The 20,680-nt window shown below is 41.0% G+C and overlaps 1 protein-coding gene across 4 annotated transcripts in view; it reads right to left on the reverse strand.

Moving 5' to 3' along the window:
* Positions 1 to 20,680, reverse strand: part of LOC116509245 (polymeric immunoglobulin receptor-like) — a 44,259-nt gene that overhangs the window by 13,612 nt on the left and 9,967 nt on the right. For 3 of the 4 annotated variants that reach the window (XM_032218319.1, XM_032218323.1, XM_032218322.1), the window contains exons 2-3: positions 9,926 to 10,004; positions 1,286 to 1,624 (exon numbers count right to left, since the gene is read on the reverse strand). In XM_032218319.1, coding sequence (XP_032074210.1) covers positions 1,286 to 1,624; positions 9,926 to 9,983 — 397 coding nt within the window. In that variant the 5' untranslated portion in view covers positions 9,984 to 10,004. Of the gene's footprint in view, positions 1 to 1,285; positions 1,625 to 9,925; positions 10,005 to 17,878; positions 17,937 to 20,680 lie in introns of those variants that run through there. The other variant, XM_032218320.1, reaches the window with a different exon arrangement.

The raw sequence follows: 20,680 nt of genomic DNA on the forward strand, positions 1-20,680 counted from the left end.
TTGGCACTCTACAAATAGAGCTCATTCTCTTAGCATGAAGGAGCTGCTTGTGGATCTTGGTCACGAAAAATGCTGTTCCAAAAGCAGTGTTTGCCCACTTTTCTCTCTGGCCAGCTGATCAGCATGGACTCTTGTTTTTCTGTTGCAATTAATGACACAAAACAAAACAATCTAGTTCCCCATAGGTTTTCGTTGTTAGTGATAAAAGCACAATGTGACTAATTGTTAAGGGGGGGGGGGGAGAAAGAGCAGGAATGATACTTTTATTAGTACAATGAGTATATGGATATGGTATGGTGTACACGTAAATGAGCATATGAAGGAACAAATGTATGCATGCAGTTCTTAATCCTGGTTGGCACTCCAGGTTTTCCCCACTCAATTGAAAGTTCAAGATACTGCCCCAACACCCACAAGTTCATCACATGGTCCAATTTTTCACTGCCACGAAGACAGATTCCTCCCATCCAGATCTGGCCAGGTGCAGAGACAAAGTTGACCTTGACTTTCAGAGAAGAATGTTATTATGACTACACATCACCCAACTCCACATAACCCCCCTTCCCAGTTTCCCACAAGAGAAAGTGTGGCAGGCCTGAAGTCCAAAAAGAAAAGATGGCTTACAGGTCTGACACATATATTAATATGATATCTCGGACTATATGAACATTTTGTGCCCCCCGCCCCCCAATACCCAATTGTGGTATGGAAAGAAATCACTGAAAGACATTTTAAATTTCTATGTCTACTTTTTGACATAACAAATGTAGCAAGCAACAGAAAACTTGAAGACATTTTTACTCCCTACCCACTAAAGTTTATACTGTGCTGTAATCCTTTCCCCATACACCAATTTTGTCAGGTAGCTCTTTCAGAGAATGTCTTCTTAGAATTAAGCTATAAAGTACATGCATTTTTATTAAAGGGGGAAACATAATACAGATCAATTATCTTCACAAAGTGTATTTATTTTAAGAAATTCTTAAATGTGCATTTATTTAAAAAGTATGATGTTTCAATCTATAATACAATTCATGAAATATTAAATAACTGCAATAAAACTGAGCAATATAACAGTGAACTAGATAAAAATACTATTATTTAAAATGCTTTGACAAATTAAGTAGGGATGAGACCACAGAAAAGGTCCTTTCATTTATACAAATCTCATATATTTCTCTTTGAGATGGGTTAAATAAACCTAATACATTTCTGCTAGGGAAGGTCCACATTTAGCAATCTTAATGTATTATCTAAGAAAGTCTAGAGGATTAGAAAACAGTACCTTGAGTAACTTCCAGCTGGACTTTAAAGGACAATCCATAGTCATTTAAACCAATGCCACATCTGTATAGACCCATATCTTTGAATCTCAGGTCTGATATTTCTATGATGAACATGCCATTCTCCGGAAAGTCAGTTATGGAGGCTCTGTCTTTGTAATCTTTGAGAACAAAACCATTAGATGAAATAAAGGTGTAACAACGTCTTGTTGATTCCCTGCACCAGTACTTCCTGGAATGAATATTCACACTCGTGGGAGGATAGAAACATTTGATACTCACGGAACCTTCCACCAATCCAGTTATCTGCTTTGGGCCAAAGAGGACATTTGAGGCGGAAACTGAGAAAAGGAAATAATATGGGAATGTGTAAGTATATATATATTTATATAATATTCAACATACCTTGTTAGATCGGGTAATGGATAGGCACACACAGGCTAACGGTAACAACAGCTCTTTATTAAATGCAACAAGTGAGAACAATCCAGCGAAGGCTTTTATCCCTTTTATAGAGAGCTGTCAGACCCTTCGACCAATGAAATTAAACCTCTGTTCTCACCGGAACTGAGGACCTTAGTAGAAACCACTGTAGTTGAAGCTAGTATGTAACATCCCTCCCCTCTTAGATGGAACAATCCTACTAGTCACAGAGTCACGCAGGTAGGCGGGCTTTTGGGTAGCTCTGCCTGACCTGCGCAGTTCAGTTGAAGGGTGTTTTTTGAGCAGGTTGAACAGACCTGTTTGCTCCACAGTTCCGCTTGGTGGAAGCTCCTGGAACCTTTCATAGGCCGCGGATGGAGCTTCTAGAGCTGGTTCACTCGGAGCACCCTGCGGGTCTGCAACACAACCAGATAAGTTTCCCGGTCCCTCGGGCTTGAGCTGCCTGTGGAAGGAGTGGCGTATTGCTCCCTTTGGGTAGGGCTTTGGCTAACTTGCGCAGGAGTTACCTCTGGTTGTCTAAGAGTTGAGTTGGAGAGGCAGCCACGGAGTTGGTCAATGTGCCTTCTCCAATTCCGACCGTCCTCGAGCTCTATAAGATAAGAGTGAGGCCCGGTGATGCCTATCACTGTGGCAGCAATCCACAGAGTTCCCCCGGCGTAGTTGTGGGCGTAAACTGAATCCCCTATGCTCAACTTCTGAATTTTGCTTGTGGAGTCCGGGGGCGATGTGGCAGAATAGTTTGGGTGTAGCTGGTCTAAGTGGGACCTTAGCTGGTGACCCATGAGAAGTTCAGAGGGGCTTCTCCCTGTAGTGGCACTGAGTGTGATATGTTGGATTAGCAGATAATGGTCAACCCGTGTTTGCCAATCTCTCAGGCCCATGCTAGAGAGGGCCTCTTTTATAGATCTCACCATTCTCTCCGCCTGACCATTGGAGAACGGATGGAATGGCACGAAAAGGACATGTCTGATTCCCTGAGCTGCTAAGAAGGTCTCGAATTGCATGACCGTGAATTGGGGCACATTGTCAGAGACCAAGACGTTTGGCAGGCCGTGTGTGGAGAAAAGTCTCTGTAGTACCTTGATGACCGCTTCTGCTATAGTGGACGTCATCAGGACTACCTCTAGCCATTTCGAGTAGGTGTCCACAACTACGAGGAATGTCTGGCCATGAACTGGGCCAGCAAAATCAATGTGAACCCTAGACCACGGTGCTTGAGGTCACTCTCACTCCCTAGTGGGCACCTCTGGGGAAGCTGGTCTGCATTCCTGGCACGGTGTGCAGGTAGCTACCCATTCTTCGATCTCCCTGTCCATGTTATGACACCACATGTAACTCCTAGCCAAAGACTTCATCCTGACAACTCCAGGATGCCCTATGTATAAAGCCTCTAATACTGCAATGCGCAGTTTGGGTGGAACAACGACCCGGTCCTCCCATAGCAAACAGCCATTTACAACAGATAACTCATCATGTTTATAATGGTACATTTTGAATTCAGACCAACAGCCCCCTTGGGCCACACCCTCTACACCCAGTTCAAAATTTGTTTGATGGTGGAGTCCTTTGCAGAGTGATGGGCAACGTCACTGGATGAGACAGGACCAGCCTCTAGGCAGTAAATGAGAAGGACTGGCATCTCGGGGGTAGGGTCAGCAAGAGGTTCTGGCAGCAGGCGGTGGCTCAAGGCGTTGGCATGTCCCAAAGTGCAGCCTAGTCGGTGGATGAGATGGTAGGAGTAGGCAGCAAGAAAGATGGTCTATCTGGTCAACCATGGTGATAATGACAAAGCAGTAGGTTGGTCCCCAGCCAGTAAGCCCAGTAGCGGTTTGTAGTCTGTAATGAGTTCGAAATCACAGCCATATAGGTACTCCTGGAACCTTTTTACTTCAGCCAAAGCCTCACGGTCCAGTTGGCTGTAGTTCCACTCAGCAGCGGACAAGGTTCTAGAGTAAAATTGCTATTGGAGCCTCGATTCCGTTGGGCATGCGGTGGCTTAGGACGGCTCCAACACCGAACGGTGAAGCATTGCAGGTCAACACCAGTGGCAGGGTCTGGCTGTACCGCACCAGGAAAGTGTCCACCGAGAGAAGTCTTTTTACCATGGCAAATGCAGTGGCTTCGGCTCTGCCCCAGGACCACTTTGCATTCTTAGCCAGGAAACAGTGTAAGGGCTCAGCAATGGTGGCTTTCTGTTTAAAAAAGATGCTGTAGAAATTAAGGAGCCCGAGGAACGCCCTTAGCTCGGTTTGATTGCGAGGTGTAGGGGCATCCTGAATTGCTTTAATTTTATTCGAGGTCTGGTGAATCCCAGAGCCGTTGATTAGGTACCCTAGGAATTCAACCCTTGGCACATTAATTTGGCATTTTTCTTTTTTGAGATGGAAGCCTTTGTCTCTAATTCAAGCCAAAACAGTTCGTACACATTTGAAAAATTGCGCCTTATTTGCAGCCGATACCAAGATGCCATCAAAATATAGGACGACTCCTGGAGTCCCCTGCAAAAGCCATTCCATGATGCTTTGGAACAATCCAGGGGTGCATTCAGATATCACCACCAAATTGCAGGTGGTGATATCTGAATGCACCCCTGTGCATCACAATGGTTTGGGCCTCTGCTGTAGCGCCATCTACAGGCAATTGTTGGTTTGCCTGTGCCATGTCCAATTTAGCAAATACTTTGCTGAGCCTAATGAATGTAATAGATGCTGTACAATTGGTACAGGCAGTGACGTGAAGTCAGGGGAGGCAGGGGAGGCAGGGGTGGCAGAGCCTCACCACTGTCATCATGTAAAGAAAAAAAAATGTAAAAGGAAAAAGGCAAGAGCTGAGGTAAGGCTGAGCTAGTTGCTGCCAGGGGATGACTCTCCCGGGGATGACTCTGCTTAGTGCTTAACTGTTTAAAAAAGCCTCTAAAAAGCCTCTAAAAAGTGCCCTCTACAGGAGGAGGCAAGAAAACAATGTGCCTCATCTAGTCTGATTTTAGGCATTTTATGATTACTCGAGCTGAGTTAAGCAAGGGTTAAAAGCCTAAAAATTCCTGACGTAGATGAGGCACGTTGTTCTCCTGCCTCCTCCTAAAGTGGGCACTTTTTTAGAGGCTTTTTTAAACAGTTAAGCAGAGTCATCCATGGTGAGGAAGCAACTAGCTCAGCCTGACCTCAGCTCTTGCCTTTTTTCCTTTTACCTTTTTTTTCTTTTCATGATGACAGGCAAGAGCAGAGTTGAAATCCTCTCTGAAACAGCTGGAAAAGGTACATGTAGGTCGGAGGGAGTGGGAGGAATTCAAACTTCATCCTCCTGGTGCGGGGCTTTTGGCAAAGGCTGGAGGGAAATGCTCTCCCTCCCAGAGTGTAGTTTGATTGCAGGCAGAGCCATGTTGTCTTTTCAAACCTGTAATCAGTGAAGCTGTGCTGGATCCTTCCGGGGCTGAGGGAAAGTGTGTGTGCTCCAGTATGGCTCTTTGACTGGTTTCCTGCCTCCTCCTGTGGTCTCCCTGACTCCCTCCAATCCAACTTTGTGTGTGTGTGTGTGTGTGTGTGTGTGTGCGTGCGCGCCCTTGTTTGAGAGAGAGTTAGTTTGAGTGAGAGAGGGAAGGGGGTAGGAGAGATAGTCCAATCCAACTTCTGTGTGTGTGTGTGTTTGAGAGGGGGGAGGGAGAGAGGGAGAGAGGGAGGAAGGAGGGGAAGGGAGAAGAAAAAGAAAAAGAAAGAAAGAAACTTATTTTGCAAAGGAGAAAAACAAATGCTGTTGCTTTAAATCAGAACTGAGCATGCCTGGCTGTGGAATCCTGGGAGTTGAAGTCCACAAGGCTAAAAAAAATTGTGTCAGTGCCTCACCAGCCATAAGCCTCACTGCATGTCACTGGGTACAGGGTAAGCGCTTTGTTGTGATGCTTTATTGATTGTGCATTTGTAGTCCTTGCAGATGCAGACAGACCCATCAGATTTGGAAGGTGTCACTATAGGAGTCTCCCAGTGTGTGTGATCAACTGGCTCTGGGATTCCCTGGGCTATGAGCTTGTCAATTTCCAGATCTATTTTGGGGCGGAGAGCAAAAGATACTCTCCTGGGCTTTAGCCTTATGGGGGCTATGTTGGGGTCCAAATTAAAGGAGATTGGAGCCCCCACATACTTACCAAGACTGGTGCCGAAGACGTCCTTGAACTCCTTAAAAATCACTTCAGTGCTTTCATCTTTCAAGGCGTTGATACCAGTCACTTCGAGGCGCAGAGCTTCGAACTAGTCAAGCCCCAGGAGGCTCTGCAGGCTACCGCTGACCACTGTCACTGGGAGTTGGCCGCTGTACTTCTTGAATTGCACCTGAAAGGAGCCGTGGCCCACGATGGGGAGTTAGTTCCCCTGGTAATCGCAAAGCCGGATGTCAGGGGCGCGTAGATGCTGCTTCTTCAGGCTAGGGATAGCCCGCTAGAGCATCGACCATGGCATGATGGTCAGTGATGACCCCGTGTTGATCTCCATCTCGCATGGAGAGCCCTCGATGAAGACGGTGACATTCAGCTTTTTCAGCCGCCTAATACGGGCTTGGCCGATTGAGGTATGGTAGGTGACTCTGGCTTTGCCCTCTGAGCGCTGTGGTAGCTTCTGCCATGCTCCTTGGTTGGGCCTCTTCTGGCGGTTAGTTCAGCTTCTTGGCTGCCAGGTTGTCGTGGGGTGCTCGCTTCTACACACCTTGGTGATGTGCCCTTTACACTCACGGTGCTGGCAGGTAGTGTCGCGGAAATGGAAGCCGATCGGGCATGGTCTCCTCTGCAACTAGCGCAAGGCGGGAATTGTTCAAATTTGTGTGCTGGCTTGGTGCAGCTACTGCGCATGTGGTAGCTGTCATCTTTTTCACCTTCAGAGCTCTCGGCCTCTGCAGTCCCGTGGTGAACGCGTGTATTCTTCTGTGCATCTTGCGGAGTGTTTTGACGCTGCAGGGTCTCTGTGGACTTGATGGCTGATTCTGACACCCTGGCTTCGTCCAAGGTAATTGGCAGAGTGAGGTAAAACTTGGCAAGTAACCTCCTCTGTAAATTAATTTCCTGCACACTGCAAATTATGTGGTCAAGAACAAGTTCGTCTAGGTCTTGGAACTCGCAGTACGCTGTGGCCTTTTGTAGCACCACAATGTACTCGTTGATTGATTTGCCTTCCCGCAGGTTGCAAATGTTAAATTCATGCTGGCAGATGTGCTTAGATGGCTTAGGAGTATAGGGGTCCTCAGCATCTGCTGGAGCATGGACCAAGCGACCGATTGTAGTGGCGTTGGTTCTAACATGTCTTTGGCAGTTTCAAACACTTCCTGTCCACAGTAACTGAGGAGCATGCTTCTTGTGGCCTTCAGAAAGGCCTATGAGGTCATTGGTTTCAAGAAAGCAGTCAAAACGGAGCATATACGAATCCCAGTGCTCGGTGACTGTGTCATACGGAGTCGCTGGGTCATGCATGGCCATTTTGTGACCTGAGGGCATTTTGAGTTTGTCGCTCAAAAATGGCTGCTCGAAGCCGCGCTGAGTTCCGGGCTGGATGTACTTGCTGGATTGCTACGCTCCTTTTGGTTTGCCTAGTTGCCTTCCAATCCCACCTCGTCGCCAGTGTTAGATCGGGTAATGGAAAGGCACACACAGGCTAATGGTAACAACAGCTCTTTATTAAATGCAACAAGTGAGAACAATCCAGCGAAGGCTGAGTCTGACAGCAGCCATTTTATAGGGCGCTGTCAGACCCTTCGACCAATGAGATTAAACCTCTGTTCCCACTGGAACAGAGGACCTTGGTGGAAACCACTATAGTTAAAGCTAGTATGTAACACACCTGACAAATGTGTTTTTCTGACAAAGAGACATTCAAGTGTAATTTCATTATTATTTCAGTTTTCTGAATAAAACAACTAAACCCACATTTTCTAACCCTTTATTGTCAAGAAATTCAGCATAATAGGAATATTGGAGCCTTATTTTTTTCCTCTGGAATGAGAGCTGAACTGATTAGTTTGAGGGATTTCATTGTCTCAATTTTCTAAGACAACTGAAGCTTTCAGCATTATGGGACCATGTACAGTTAGTCTTGCTTGCTTGCTTACTTGCTACTGTTCATTTAATGACAATTCAAAAGTTCAAAGGCCTTGGAAACAAGTCCTTATGACCTATCCTTAGAACACAGAACATAGAATCATAGAGAGGGAAGGTACCTCAGAGGTCCTCTAGTCCAACCCACTGCTTGAAGTTATAACTGTCACACCACCTCTGAAGTCAGATGATTGCAATTTGGATGCTTGGCAAGTGGCTCACATTTACAACAGTTGCTATGTCTTGCGGTTACATGATTGTGATTTGAAAAGTTGCCAGCGAGCTTCCAACAAGCAAAGTCACTTGGGGAAGCCAGATTTGTTTAACCATCGCATGTCAGTCGTCCAAGGTAAACCAGACAAGAAACACAGCTACATTACCTAAATCTACTTTATTGTAAGGCTGCTTACAATAGTAAGCTTTCAAAACTTCCCGCCATCGTTTTTTCTACATGGTCCTTGAGGGTGGGTCCTGTCCAGTGGTGAGTTCCTACCGGTTCGGTAGTGGTAGTGGTTTGCTGACCTGGATTGCTGGAACCGGCAGCGACCCAGGCCTGCCATGCCCCTGAACCAGTTCTCCTATGATGGTGCCATCTTGATTTTTGATTCTGCACATGCGCAGAACAATTTAATTGTGATTTTTTTTAAAAACGTTTGGCACGTGTGCAAACCTATTTATGTGCAAATGCAGATGTGTGCAGACCGAACCGGCAATAATGCCGGCAACAACCCACCCCTGGTCCTTTCTAAGATTCTTTCGTTGACTGCTAAGCTACTGGGAGCTCCTGCCTTCCTTGTCTGATTGTTTTCTGGGTAGCATCTCTTCCCTTATTTCCCCAAGATCATTACCATAATCCATTAAACTGCACAATTCACTTAATTTATGCAGTGATGTACTTAATTTTGGTTTTTAGAAGGCATAACGAAAGTAAGAAATATTATATATATAAATGAAATGCAGAATGAAGACGTTGTAATTAATTGTAGAGATAAGATAGCTTCTTATGGGCAATAGATTTTATTTTGGTTTTTATAAGATGCATTAAAGATAATATTATAGATAATAGGATTTGGAATGAAGAAATAAATGCTTATAACCTTGGGGGCAGGTAAAGAATCACTATGTTTTATACGTGTGATAAAGGCTGAATATCAATTCTTTATATGTTTTTATCTTTATTATATTCTTACTTTTTTTCTTTTTTCTTGCACTTTTTACTCCTTTCTATTCTTTTTTTCCTTTAAGTTTAGTTTGTATTAGATTTTACTATTATAATAAATTTTTAAAATAAATATATGTATATGGAAAGAAACAAAGCTGAACTATTTAAACTCAGATGTTTTAAATTCTTCTGGACTATGACTAAAATATTTATTTGATTTAATTAAATTGGTTTTAATTCATTATGATATATGAAATGTATATGTAGTAAGCCTGTCTTGATTGTTACTTGTTCTGTCATAGGTACCGTATATACTCGAGTATAGGCCGACCCGAATATAAGCCGAGGCACCTAATTTTACCACAAAAAACTGGAAAAGTTATTGACTTGAGTATAAGCCTAGGGTGGGAAATGCAGCAGCTACCGGTAATGATGTCCCGTGCAGCCGCGGGAGCGATGTCCCACCTCCTATGACACACGGCACAGTGATTCCTATCATTGGATCACTGTACCAGAGGAGGTGGGACATCGCTATGTGGCTGCTTGCCATAACAAGGAGGAGGTGGGACATCATTGCAGAGCGGCAGGAGGGGGAGGAAGGGGAATCGTAAGACAGCCCTGCATTACATTAGAACGTGAGGAGGGGGGATGGTGCGGTGCGCGCTGCGTGGCAAACTGACACAGAGGGAGGGGAAACTCACAGGGGCGCCGGGCCATTCACGAGCGTCACCCAGCGGCATGGCCCCGCTCCTTTTTCTCCTCCATTTCGGGCAAATTTTTCACTGACTCGAGTATAAGCCGAGGCGGCTTTTTTCAGCCCAAAAAGTGGGCTGAAAAACTCGGCTTATACTTGAGTATATACGGTATCTGTGGGTTGAAAGCCAACAATGTGTGCTAAAGGGACAAATGACACCTACATTTTTTTTTAACATAGTTAATTTTTCTGATGTTTATTTAAATACTCACCGCTTTCAAATTCCACCTGGATAAAAGTTAAGACCAAGACAAAGATCAGGAGAGCCATTTCACAAGATAGTCCTGAAACCTTGAAAAAAAAATTAAAATAAATCAAATAGTCTTGTAAATTTAATGTATCTTAGATGTATGTATAGATTCAATCAAGTAAATAACTCAGAAGAAACAATATGAAGACTGTATACCAGTGGAGGGATTCAAATTTTTTTACTACCTGTTCTGTGGACATGGCTTGGTGGATGTAGCATGATTTGGTGGGTGTGGCTTGGTGGGCATGGCTTGGTGGGTATGACAGGGGATAAATACTGTAAAATCTCCACTCTCTCTTGATCAGCTGGGACTTGGGAGGCAGAGAATAGATGGGGCGGGGCCAGTCAAAGTTCTCTGAAATACTCAAATTTTTCTCCAGAACTGATCAGAACTTGTTGAATACCACCTGTGCTGTATACACTGGAGCTTTCTTTAAGATACAAGCAATACCAGGTAGGCTTGAAGGGAGAGGCTATTTTATGTTCCATTACTACTTAGATATCAGCATCGATGTGGTTGCATTTCAAAATTATCAGTATTTCCCAGATCACTAATTTTGTGCCATAGGACTTCAGTCCTGCCTTCTCTTACTTGAAAGAGAAGCCCTGTGGAAGTAATGAGATTTCTCTCGGAATATTCAAATACTGTGCTGCTATCAATCACTATCTAGTTAAGCATATAGACAAACCTGATACCTATGTACAATAAAAACACACACCCCTGCTTCCAAACTAATGTGTATTATGTGCTAATAATATTGTCATACGCATTTAAAAAAGAAAGCAAATATACAACTTAACTTTGCATTGATCAAAGAGCAATTATGACTTTTGAACTTTGTCACTGTGCAAATAAAAAGCACCTTTTGTCAGCAGAAGCAAATAAATATCCAAGCTGCATGTTTCTGGATAAAATGGAAGTCAATTTAGTTGGTTGGCAGCCACCCAGTGTTTGATATAAGATAAGGGACTATAATATTTGTTTTAAATAAACAAATACATTTTACAGTTCTTAGGAAAAAGAAAACTGATGGGAAAGTATTTGTACCTAGAACAGTCAACCTACTAGGTAAACATTGTATGAAATAAATTTATTATAACTACTACAGCAGCGACAGTGATTGGTTTGCACAACATGCCATGATTAAAGTGCAGAATCTGGGGTTCCAGATTGCACTAATCTTCAACCCACAAATGCAACTTCCTTGCAAATTGTAATGTAGAAAGGGAAAACTATTATGAGAATGAATGAAACTAATTGTAAATTCAATAATAAATGTAATCACGTGTATTATCTTGTCCTGGCCAAGGATATCTGCACGGGGAGTTAGAAAAGTCAAGAGGGCAGCTATGATGACATATGTGTATGTGCCAGACATATAAATAATAGTTGGACATTCAATCATGCAGGAAACAAGTTGACTTTGTTTAAAAAGCTCCATCCAACAAACAATAATAAAGCATTAAAACTATATTGCATTTGGCAATGGTAAGTATCGGATTCATGTATCATAAGCATGTCATTACATGTTGCAGTAGCTCATTTTCATTATGATGTTGTGGAAGTCATGTTCCAAGCACATAGCCTAAATCATATCTTATGCACTTGTTGTAATTTGACAAGTTTATTCATAAACTTTTCCTAATTGGACAATGCACTTTTATTTTTTTATTTTTTTATAAATAACTCCAGGTAGCGAACATATCCAACACATCTTACTCCTCATATTTGTAATTTAATTAAGTTGGATTAATATAGATGGATAGAATAACTTTATTGTAACTTTAAATGTACACTGATCGGCATACATTGAAATGAAATGTCATTGCATACAGATCTCAGAGGGTCACCATCTCCAATATACACTACATAATCATGACTGAATAAATAAATAATACAAAATTATCATATATCCACATATTTTATATGATACAGAGAAACAACACAGTCTAGTTCGGATGTATACATGTACATGTCGAGAAAAACGAATCTTGCGAGTTTATCAAATGGATGATAAAGCTATTACAGGACCTGGTTTGAGATTGTTTCTTCAAAACTAGCACTATACAAAATTAGAAAATAATTAACTTTCAGTACTAAACATTCACAAAACAATTTAGCATTTAATACTATATTCATACTTTTTTGGCTAATCAGTTAATTGGATAAAAAAATTAAATGACTTTTAATAGTTTTATTTTTTCAATAGCCACAAGAGGGCATAGTTGTCTTCACCTACAGTCTACACGTAATTTTTTTCTTCCTTCCTTCCTGGTATAATGAATCAATTTATTGGAATACAGCACAAGAAAAAAATAATGTAAATACCACCGGTAGCCTCCCATCGTCCAGTGCGACCCCACAGAGTAGGCCTCCTCAGGGTGCCGTCGGCCAAACAGTGTCGACTGGTGACCCCCAGGGGGAGAGCCTTCTCTGTGGGAGCGCCTTCCCTCTGGAATGAGCTGCCCCGGGAGCTTCGTATAATCCCTGACCTCTGGTCCTTCCGACGCACCCTAAAAAGTTGGCTTTTCCAGCAAGCCAGCCTGGCCTGAACAAAACAAATCAAATATTGACTATTGTTAATTTTAATTTGAATTCTTTTTTTAAAAAATGTGTCCTTGTTAATTTTAATTGGGTTTGGGGATATCCTATTTAATTTCTTTTTAATTTTTGTAGTATGTGTTTCTTTTAATGTTGTACGCCACCCTGAGTCCTTGGGAAAATATAAATCGGCATATAAATCGAATAAACCTCAAACTTAACCCTTTACCCTTTGCACTATTCTCATTTGCTTGGCTAAGGGAATATGTTATTAGCTTTCTCAGCCTCACAATCTTCAAATCACAGAGGCAGTTGGGGGAGAATTATCCCATTAGGAATCAAAACTTCACTTTCTTTTTCAGAGAGTTTGAACTATAACTTTAACTTCAATGTAGGGGAGTTTTTTTTCTGATTTTAGTGAGAATGTGTAGCATAGATTCTTATAGTCTGAAAAGAGAGAATGAATGAAGAAGGGTGTAATGTGCTGAATTAGCAAATAGTGGTCAACCCGTGTTTGCCAATCTCCTGGGCCCATCCTAGATAGAGCCTCTTTTGCAGATCTCACCATTCTCTCCATCTGACCATTGGAGGCCGGATGGAATATGCGCAACCAGGGCATGTCTGATTCCCTGTGCTGATAAGAAGGTCTCGAATTGCATGGCTGTGAATTGGGGCCCATTGTCAGAGACCAGGACATTGGGCAGGCCATGTTTGGAGAAAAGTCTCTGTAGTACTTTGATGACTGCTTCTGCCGTAGTGGAGGTCATCATGACTACTTCTAGCCATTTCAAGTAGGCGTCCACAACTATGAGGAAAGTCTGGCCATGAACTGGACCAGCAAAATCAATGTGCACCCTAGACCACGGTGCTTGAGGTCGCTCCCACTCCTTAGCGGGTGCCTCTGGGGCAACTGGTCTGGGCTCCTGGCATGGTGTGCAGGTTAGGCCACCACATGTAACTCCTGGCCAAAGACTTCATCCTGAGAATTCCAGGATGCCCTACATGCAAAGTCTCTATTACTGCAATGCGCAGTTTGGGTGAAAAAATGACCCAGTCCTCCCACAGCAAACAGCCATTAACAATGGACAGCTCATTTCTCTTATGATAATACATTTTGAAATCAGACCCAACAGGCCTCTTGGGCCACCCCCTCCACACCCAGTTCAAAACCTGTTTGATCATGGAGTCTCTTGCAGATTTGCGGGCAACGTCACTAAACAAGACGGGACCAGTCTCTAAACAGTCAATACAAAAGACTGGCGTCTCAGGGGTAGGGTCTACGAGTAGTTCGTTGGTACTCTCGTTGATACCGGTCACTTCTAGCTCCAGGGCTTTGAACAAGTCAAGCCCCAGAAGGCTCTGCCAGTCACTGCTGACCACTGTCACTGGGACTGGCCACTGAAGTTGACCTTCAGCTTTTTTTACCACCTTGTGTGGACTTGGCTGATTGAGGTGTGGTAGGTGACTCTGGTGTCGCCTTTTGAGCACCGTGGTGGTGACTGCCATGCCCCTTAGTTGGGCCTCTGCTGGTGGTTAGGTCGGCTTCTTGGCTGCCAGGTCATCGCAGGGTGCTCGCTTCTGCAAATATTGGTGATGTGTCCCATTCGCTCGCAGTGCTGGCAGATAGCATCGCGGTAATGACAAAACAATCTGGCATGGTCTCCTCCGCAGCTAGCACAAGGCAGGAGACGCGATTTGAATTTGTGCGCCGACTTGGTGTGGCTACTGCACATGCGGCAGCTGTCATCTTCGTCTTCTGAGTTTTTGGCCTCTGCAGTCTTGCGATGGGCACATGCGCTCTTCCACACATCTTGCGGAGCGCTTTGGCGCTGCCGGGTCTCTGTAGACTTTACGGCCAATTCTGATGCCCTGGCTTTGTCCAAGGCAATTTGTAGAGTGAGGTCACATTTGGCAAGTAATCTCCTCTGAAACTTAATATCCCGCACACCGCATATGATGCGGTCAAGAATCAACTCGTCAAGGTCCTGGAACTCGCAGTACGCTGCAGCCTTTCGTAGCACCACAGCATACTTGTTGATTGATTTGCCTTCCTTCTGGTTGCGAATATTAAATTCATGCCAGCAGACATGCTTAGACAGCTTGGGAGCATAGTGAGTCCTCAGGGTCTGCTGGAGTATGGACCAAGTGACCAATTTTAGCAGTTTTGGCTCTGACAGGTCTTTGGCAGTTTGAAACACTTCCCATCCACAGTAACCGAGGAACATGTTCTTCTTGTGGCCTTCAAAAAGGCTCATGAGATCATTGGCTTCGAGGAAGCAGTTGAACCTCAGCATATACGAGTCCCAGTCCTCGGTGATTGGGTCATATGGAGTTGGTGGGGCATGCATGGCCATTTTGTGTTCTGAGGGCTGGATTTACTTGCTGGACTGCTATGCTCTTTTTAGTTTGCCTAGTTGCCTTCCAATCCCATCCTCATCACCAGTGTTAGATCGGTAAATGGAAAGGCTCACAATGCTAAAGGCAACAGCAGCACTTTATTGTTACAGAACAAGGATGTACAATCCAGCGAAGGTTGAGTCTGACAGCAGCCCTTTTATAGGAAGCTGTCAGACCCTTCAACCAATGAGATTAAACCTCTGTTCCCACTGGAACAGAGGACCTTGATGGAAACCATTATAGCTGAAGCTAGTATCTAACACTTTCCTAACCAGTCCATTTCTTCAGTGTTTTTAATGTTTCTCCTTGCTAGAAATCAACCATACTCAGAAACCTGCAAACAAGACTTTTTTCTCCAGTCTCTAACGCTTCATATTTACCTTTATCATCACTTTAAATGTTGTACTAATATTCAGTCAGAATTTTTTTAAAAAAAAGTAGGTTTGGATAATTATTCTGTGGAATCAGAATCCTTTGATCTTTTTAAATGCATAGAAAACTTTTGACAACATAAATTGGCAATTCATGTTTGTACAATTAAAATATATGGACTTTAGTGAATGATTTACTAATATGATTAAGGCAATATACTCTAAACAGACTGCAAAGGTGATGGTCAATGGGAATATGACAGAAAACTTTAAAATAAACAAAGGCACAAAGGAAGGATGTCCCCTTTATTATTTATATTGATGTTGGAAGTGTTAAATAGAAATATTAGACAAGATATAGAAATAAAAGGTATGGAAGTAAAGAAAGAAAAATATAAACTACAGGCACTTGCAGATGACCTGGAATTTATTTTAGAAGAACAACAAGAAACTGGATCTAAACTAATTAAAAAAAATAGAAGAGTATGATGAAGTGGCATGATTAAAAATAAACAAACAGAAAACTAAAATATTAGTTAGAAATCTTACAGATAAACATAAAAAAGATTTAATGAAGAAAACAGATATCCAAATAGTTAAGAAAGTAAAATATTTAGGAATTCATTTAACAGCAAGATGTGCTGCCATCAAAGAAGACAATTACACCAAGCTCTTGCAACAAATTATATCACACTTGTAGAAGTATAGCTTCTATAAAAATGAATATTTTGCCAAGATTACTATATTACTATGTTTGTTCCAAACAATATCGATAAAGCTGGGAAATATTTTTTTGCAAAATTAAATAAAATGATATCAAAATACATTTGGCAAGGGGAAAAAGCAAGAATAGGTCTGAAAATGTTACAAGATTCTAAAAACAAAGGGGATTTTGGATTGCCAGATTGGAAGTTGTATTATCAGGCCTCTGATCCACCATGAAAGAGTGGATAAGTCTGAGGCATAGATGATAATTAACATTGAAGGGACATAACCTTCAGTTGGGGTGACACACCTTTTTATAGAATGGGGAAAATAGAATACATAGATATTTTCAAAGACACTATGTTACAAATGCACTATTGTTAATGTGGGCAAAAGAAAAAGAAAAACACTATTTGAAAATACCAGCCTGGCTTTCCATGATGGAGGCATTGATACATCCGAATATTGTTAACATGGAAAATATTACAAGTCATAAGGACATTTTGAATGAAAAAGGGTAACTTAAAACCAAGCAAGAATTGAATAGTCTAGAGATTGATTTAGCATGGTGGCTGCATGTGCAAATACAATCAAGATATTAGAAAAATGCTAAAATGTACAGTTTCTATAAAGAACCAACAGATCTTGATCAGGTATTAACAAGGACAGATGAAAAACTAATTTAAAAATCTATAGCTACCTACTGAGCATCAAAATAGAAGAAGAGCAAGTAAAAGAAACAATGGAAGTATGAGCAAAGAATTTTGGTTATACTATAGAGCTAGAGAAATGGTAGAAACTATAGGATAGGAATTATAAATTAACAATGTCAACTGTATATAAAGAAAATGTATATACAATGTTTTATAGATGGCAGTTTCTGCCCTCAAGGTTAGCAAATATGTTTAAGGATATGTCCACTAACTGCTGAAAATGTATAGATATCGGTATTATCACATGTGGTGGACATGCCCAAGAGCAAAAAATATTGGACAAAAATATACACATGCTTAGAAAAAATAGTAAAGCAACATATAGATCAAAAGCCAAATTATTTTTGTTGGGTATTTTACCAGAAAAATACAATAAAGAGAATACATATCTAATTCTAGCATGTGTTATCAGCAGCCAGAATTGTGTTTGCACAACAATGGAAAAATGAAGAAATTCCTCCAGATGAAATTGTAATAAAAAATATTACAATGTGCAGAAATGAATAGATTAACACTTAAAATTAAGGAGAAAGAAGAAACAGAATATTTTTTTAAACATGGGATTTGTTTTATCAATGGCTAATCAGTAGAAACAGAAGTTATTAGCCTAAAAGTCTAAGAGAAAAAAAAATTACAATGAAGATTTACTAAATTGGATAAGTAAATATTACTATTATTGTGTGATCATTACAGATGTTAAGAAAATATGTTTACTATTACCAATACTATATCTCAAACTCAAATGTACTCAGACAGCACACTGTTTATATAGATATTGAATTTCTATGTTTTATACTGTAAAATAAATAAATGAAAATATACATATTTTTTTTACAAAAAAGTAGGTTTAGATAATTATTCCATGGAATCAGTGTCCAAATCAAGGCAAGCTGAAGAATAAGGCAGAGATCACCTAATTTTATAATGGTCAGAATAAAAGTCCATTTTCGTATTCAAAATGGTAAGATTTTTAAAGGTTATTTGGAATCCAGATCCATACCAAGGAACTTTCATTAGAGTCCAATTTAGAAACAGGTGCTTTCTCTACCCTTCCAGGAATTATACCAGAGTGAAATTTGATGCCTCTGCCCACTTTCTGGGGACTGCACTGTATAGGCAATTTTGATAAGATGCTACAAAACAAAACTCTTTAGAACTTTACCCCATTACTGTGCTTTCCTACCTACCTTTTTTCTCCCCCTATTTTTTTCCTGGCATTCTCCTTGTAGTCTTTTAAACAAGTACTCATCAGAAGAAGAAAGAGAGAGTCTTAGGCTCCTGAAGAGTTGCCAAAACCACTCCTTAAAATTCTAAGTTTACATCAGATTTGATCTTTGTTCCTTGTCCACTTTGAAGGAGAAAATGAAGTTTACAAGATTAATGTTTGTGTTTTCAGTCATAGTTTACTCTGGGCAAACCAGATCAAAAACCTCGTAGGTTCTTAATAACTTACATTATCCTAAGCCACCTGCTGAAATAGGGGTACTTTGCAAAATGCCAAAAGAGGAGAGACCATTGGTACTTTGGTAAGGGGATGGAGTTCATAGAATGGGGGTGCACCTTGGAAAGCCTATTACCAGGTCCATACTCCATGTATTTCTGAAGGGGTTGGTGGAGAGACATACAAATGGTTATTCCTTGATGAACATATGACTAGATTAGAGACTTACTTTGTTAGACATGCCATGCAACAGAGCCCATATCTCTTGTTGCTATAGGAAAGCTATATTTACATTTTTTTTTAAAATATACATACAATTATTTTTAAACCTATGACTTGTTTTGCTGTGATTTTACTTTTGTGCTGCCTTTTTTGTGTACTGAACTTAAGAAAATTATTATTTGTTTATAAAACTATCTGAAAGCCATGAAAATTATTCCAAGTAAGTGGTATGAAGATACCAATGTTAGAAGCTACAATAATGTCACAATGATATTGCATTACAAAATCTGTTGCATTTGCAGAATGTGAAGATACATGAAATGTCACTTCCCTCCACAGTGGATACTTGTGCCTGAAAAGTATACTTGAACTGTGGGTGTGATTAGAAGGAAAGTAAAATTTTGATCCAACTTCCTTATTAACAAGAACAAATGGATATCAGTGTAAATGCCTGTAAAATGATGTTTTCATCCTTTATACTTTCAGAGACTTTTTTAAATTACCCAAAGGATTTATTTTCTGGCCTTCAAGTATGGACTTTGTTGTAAAGGGTATTTCCCAACAACAAAAATCTTTTATTTCCTCCTTTGGTTAAATAATCTTTTATTGAGTTTTCTTCCTCTTGCTAAGATATTGCCCAATAACCAAATGCTTCAGGCTGTTGATTAACTGCTAAGCAGTGAAAAAAAAGTCTTTTAAAATTTATAGCCCAAAGTAAACATTCAAAACACATCCTAGCTACTGACTTCATTAAAATAAACAAACGTGAACCCAAGGATGCTTATCTGTGATAGAATTTAATGTTCTCTTTCTGGTGACTGACTTTTTTCTTCTATTAGAAACCTTACAACCGATTAAAATCTCCTCCAAAAGTTTGGAAATTGCATCACATGATTTCATTTCAGAGTTTCATTTCATTAGCTTTAGGATGGGAGGACCATTTCTCTTATATCTAATTATGCACCTTGGCAGCACTTAATACCATCCAATATTATATTCTTCTGAATCATCCTATCCTAGTTAACTTCTACATAAATCTGTTGGGCAACTCATTCTGGAGTGAGGTCTCATTCAATATGCTGACAACACTCAATTATACACTGCTACCCCAGGCTGGACTGGAGATGTTAAGGAAATTTTTAACCTAATTCCTGGAGTCCCAATGGTGTTTTTTTCAAGAGGCAATTGGACTTTCTGGTTTTTTCTTTGAAGACATTTTGCTTCTCATTCAAGAAGCTTATTTAGCTCTGACTGAATGGTGGGGAATGGAAGGATTTATACTCCTTGCAGACAGCTGTTCATTTGCATTTTTTATCAGGTTGTTAAGGTCACCCTTAACGGGGTGTAACTGTGTCATTAGGGTCGCCTGAGTGGTGTTGAATTGTTGAAAGGACTGTGTTGTAGATTGGAGATAGATGCTGTCATATCCCTTCAAAGAAAAAAGCCACAAAGTCCAATTGCCTCTTCAAAAAAGCAGCTTTGGGACAACCATGACCTGGATGATTGAGAATCATAGACACTAATTCCCGGAGGTTATAGGAAATTAGATGGGAAGAACTAAGCCCAGAATAAAGCCAAGACAAGACAGAATTTCTATGCACCTATAAATATAATAGCTATGTGATAACTTCAACTTGGTAATTGCTCTTGATATGGTCATGCTCTTCTGAAAATGCTGATCCATCACTTGGTAATTTTGCACTCAATGTTGCTTGAACAGAAGGTGCCTTGATGATTGGAGTGTGCATACTATAGCTTTGTCAAACTTTGGCTGCTGTGCCAATTATGATCTTACTTGTCAGGCCCAGCCCAAGAACAACAAAGGACATTCCAGCCAAAGTTCAGTGCTTTATTTGCACACATCATGTAGGCAGAATCTTGTCACACTAAACCTATATTACTCTAATTCTAATACATATACCCTAAAAAAAACCAAGGGAGTAGTTATCCTAAATCTCTTCTTCTTTCTCCAATCAGGCTTCAGACTGTGCTGTCCCTTGTCTTGCCTCCCTTGGAATATGCTCCCTTCTTCCTGGGAAACTCTGCTTCACTATAGTCTATTGCACCAACTCCCCTTTTATAGACACAACCCATCATATTACCTTATGTTGGATTATTTCAATGCACTCTACATGATTAAAAATGATTTGGAAGATGCAATTGGTTTAGACTGTGGTAACCAAACTGCTAGCTAGGAAATCTATTATTGCAGTGCTCTGTCCATCTTGAGGTTACCACATTGATTTCCAATAGACCTCTGGGCCCATTAAATGTGCTGGTTATGGGAAGGGCCAGGCCAAGCTCAATTTAGGTTATCCCTTTCATA

Source organism: Thamnophis elegans, chromosome 5 (genome assembly GCF_009769535.1).
Source record: "Thamnophis elegans isolate rThaEle1 chromosome 5, rThaEle1.pri, whole genome shotgun sequence".
NCBI lineage: Eukaryota > Metazoa > Chordata > Lepidosauria > Squamata > Colubridae > Thamnophis > Thamnophis elegans.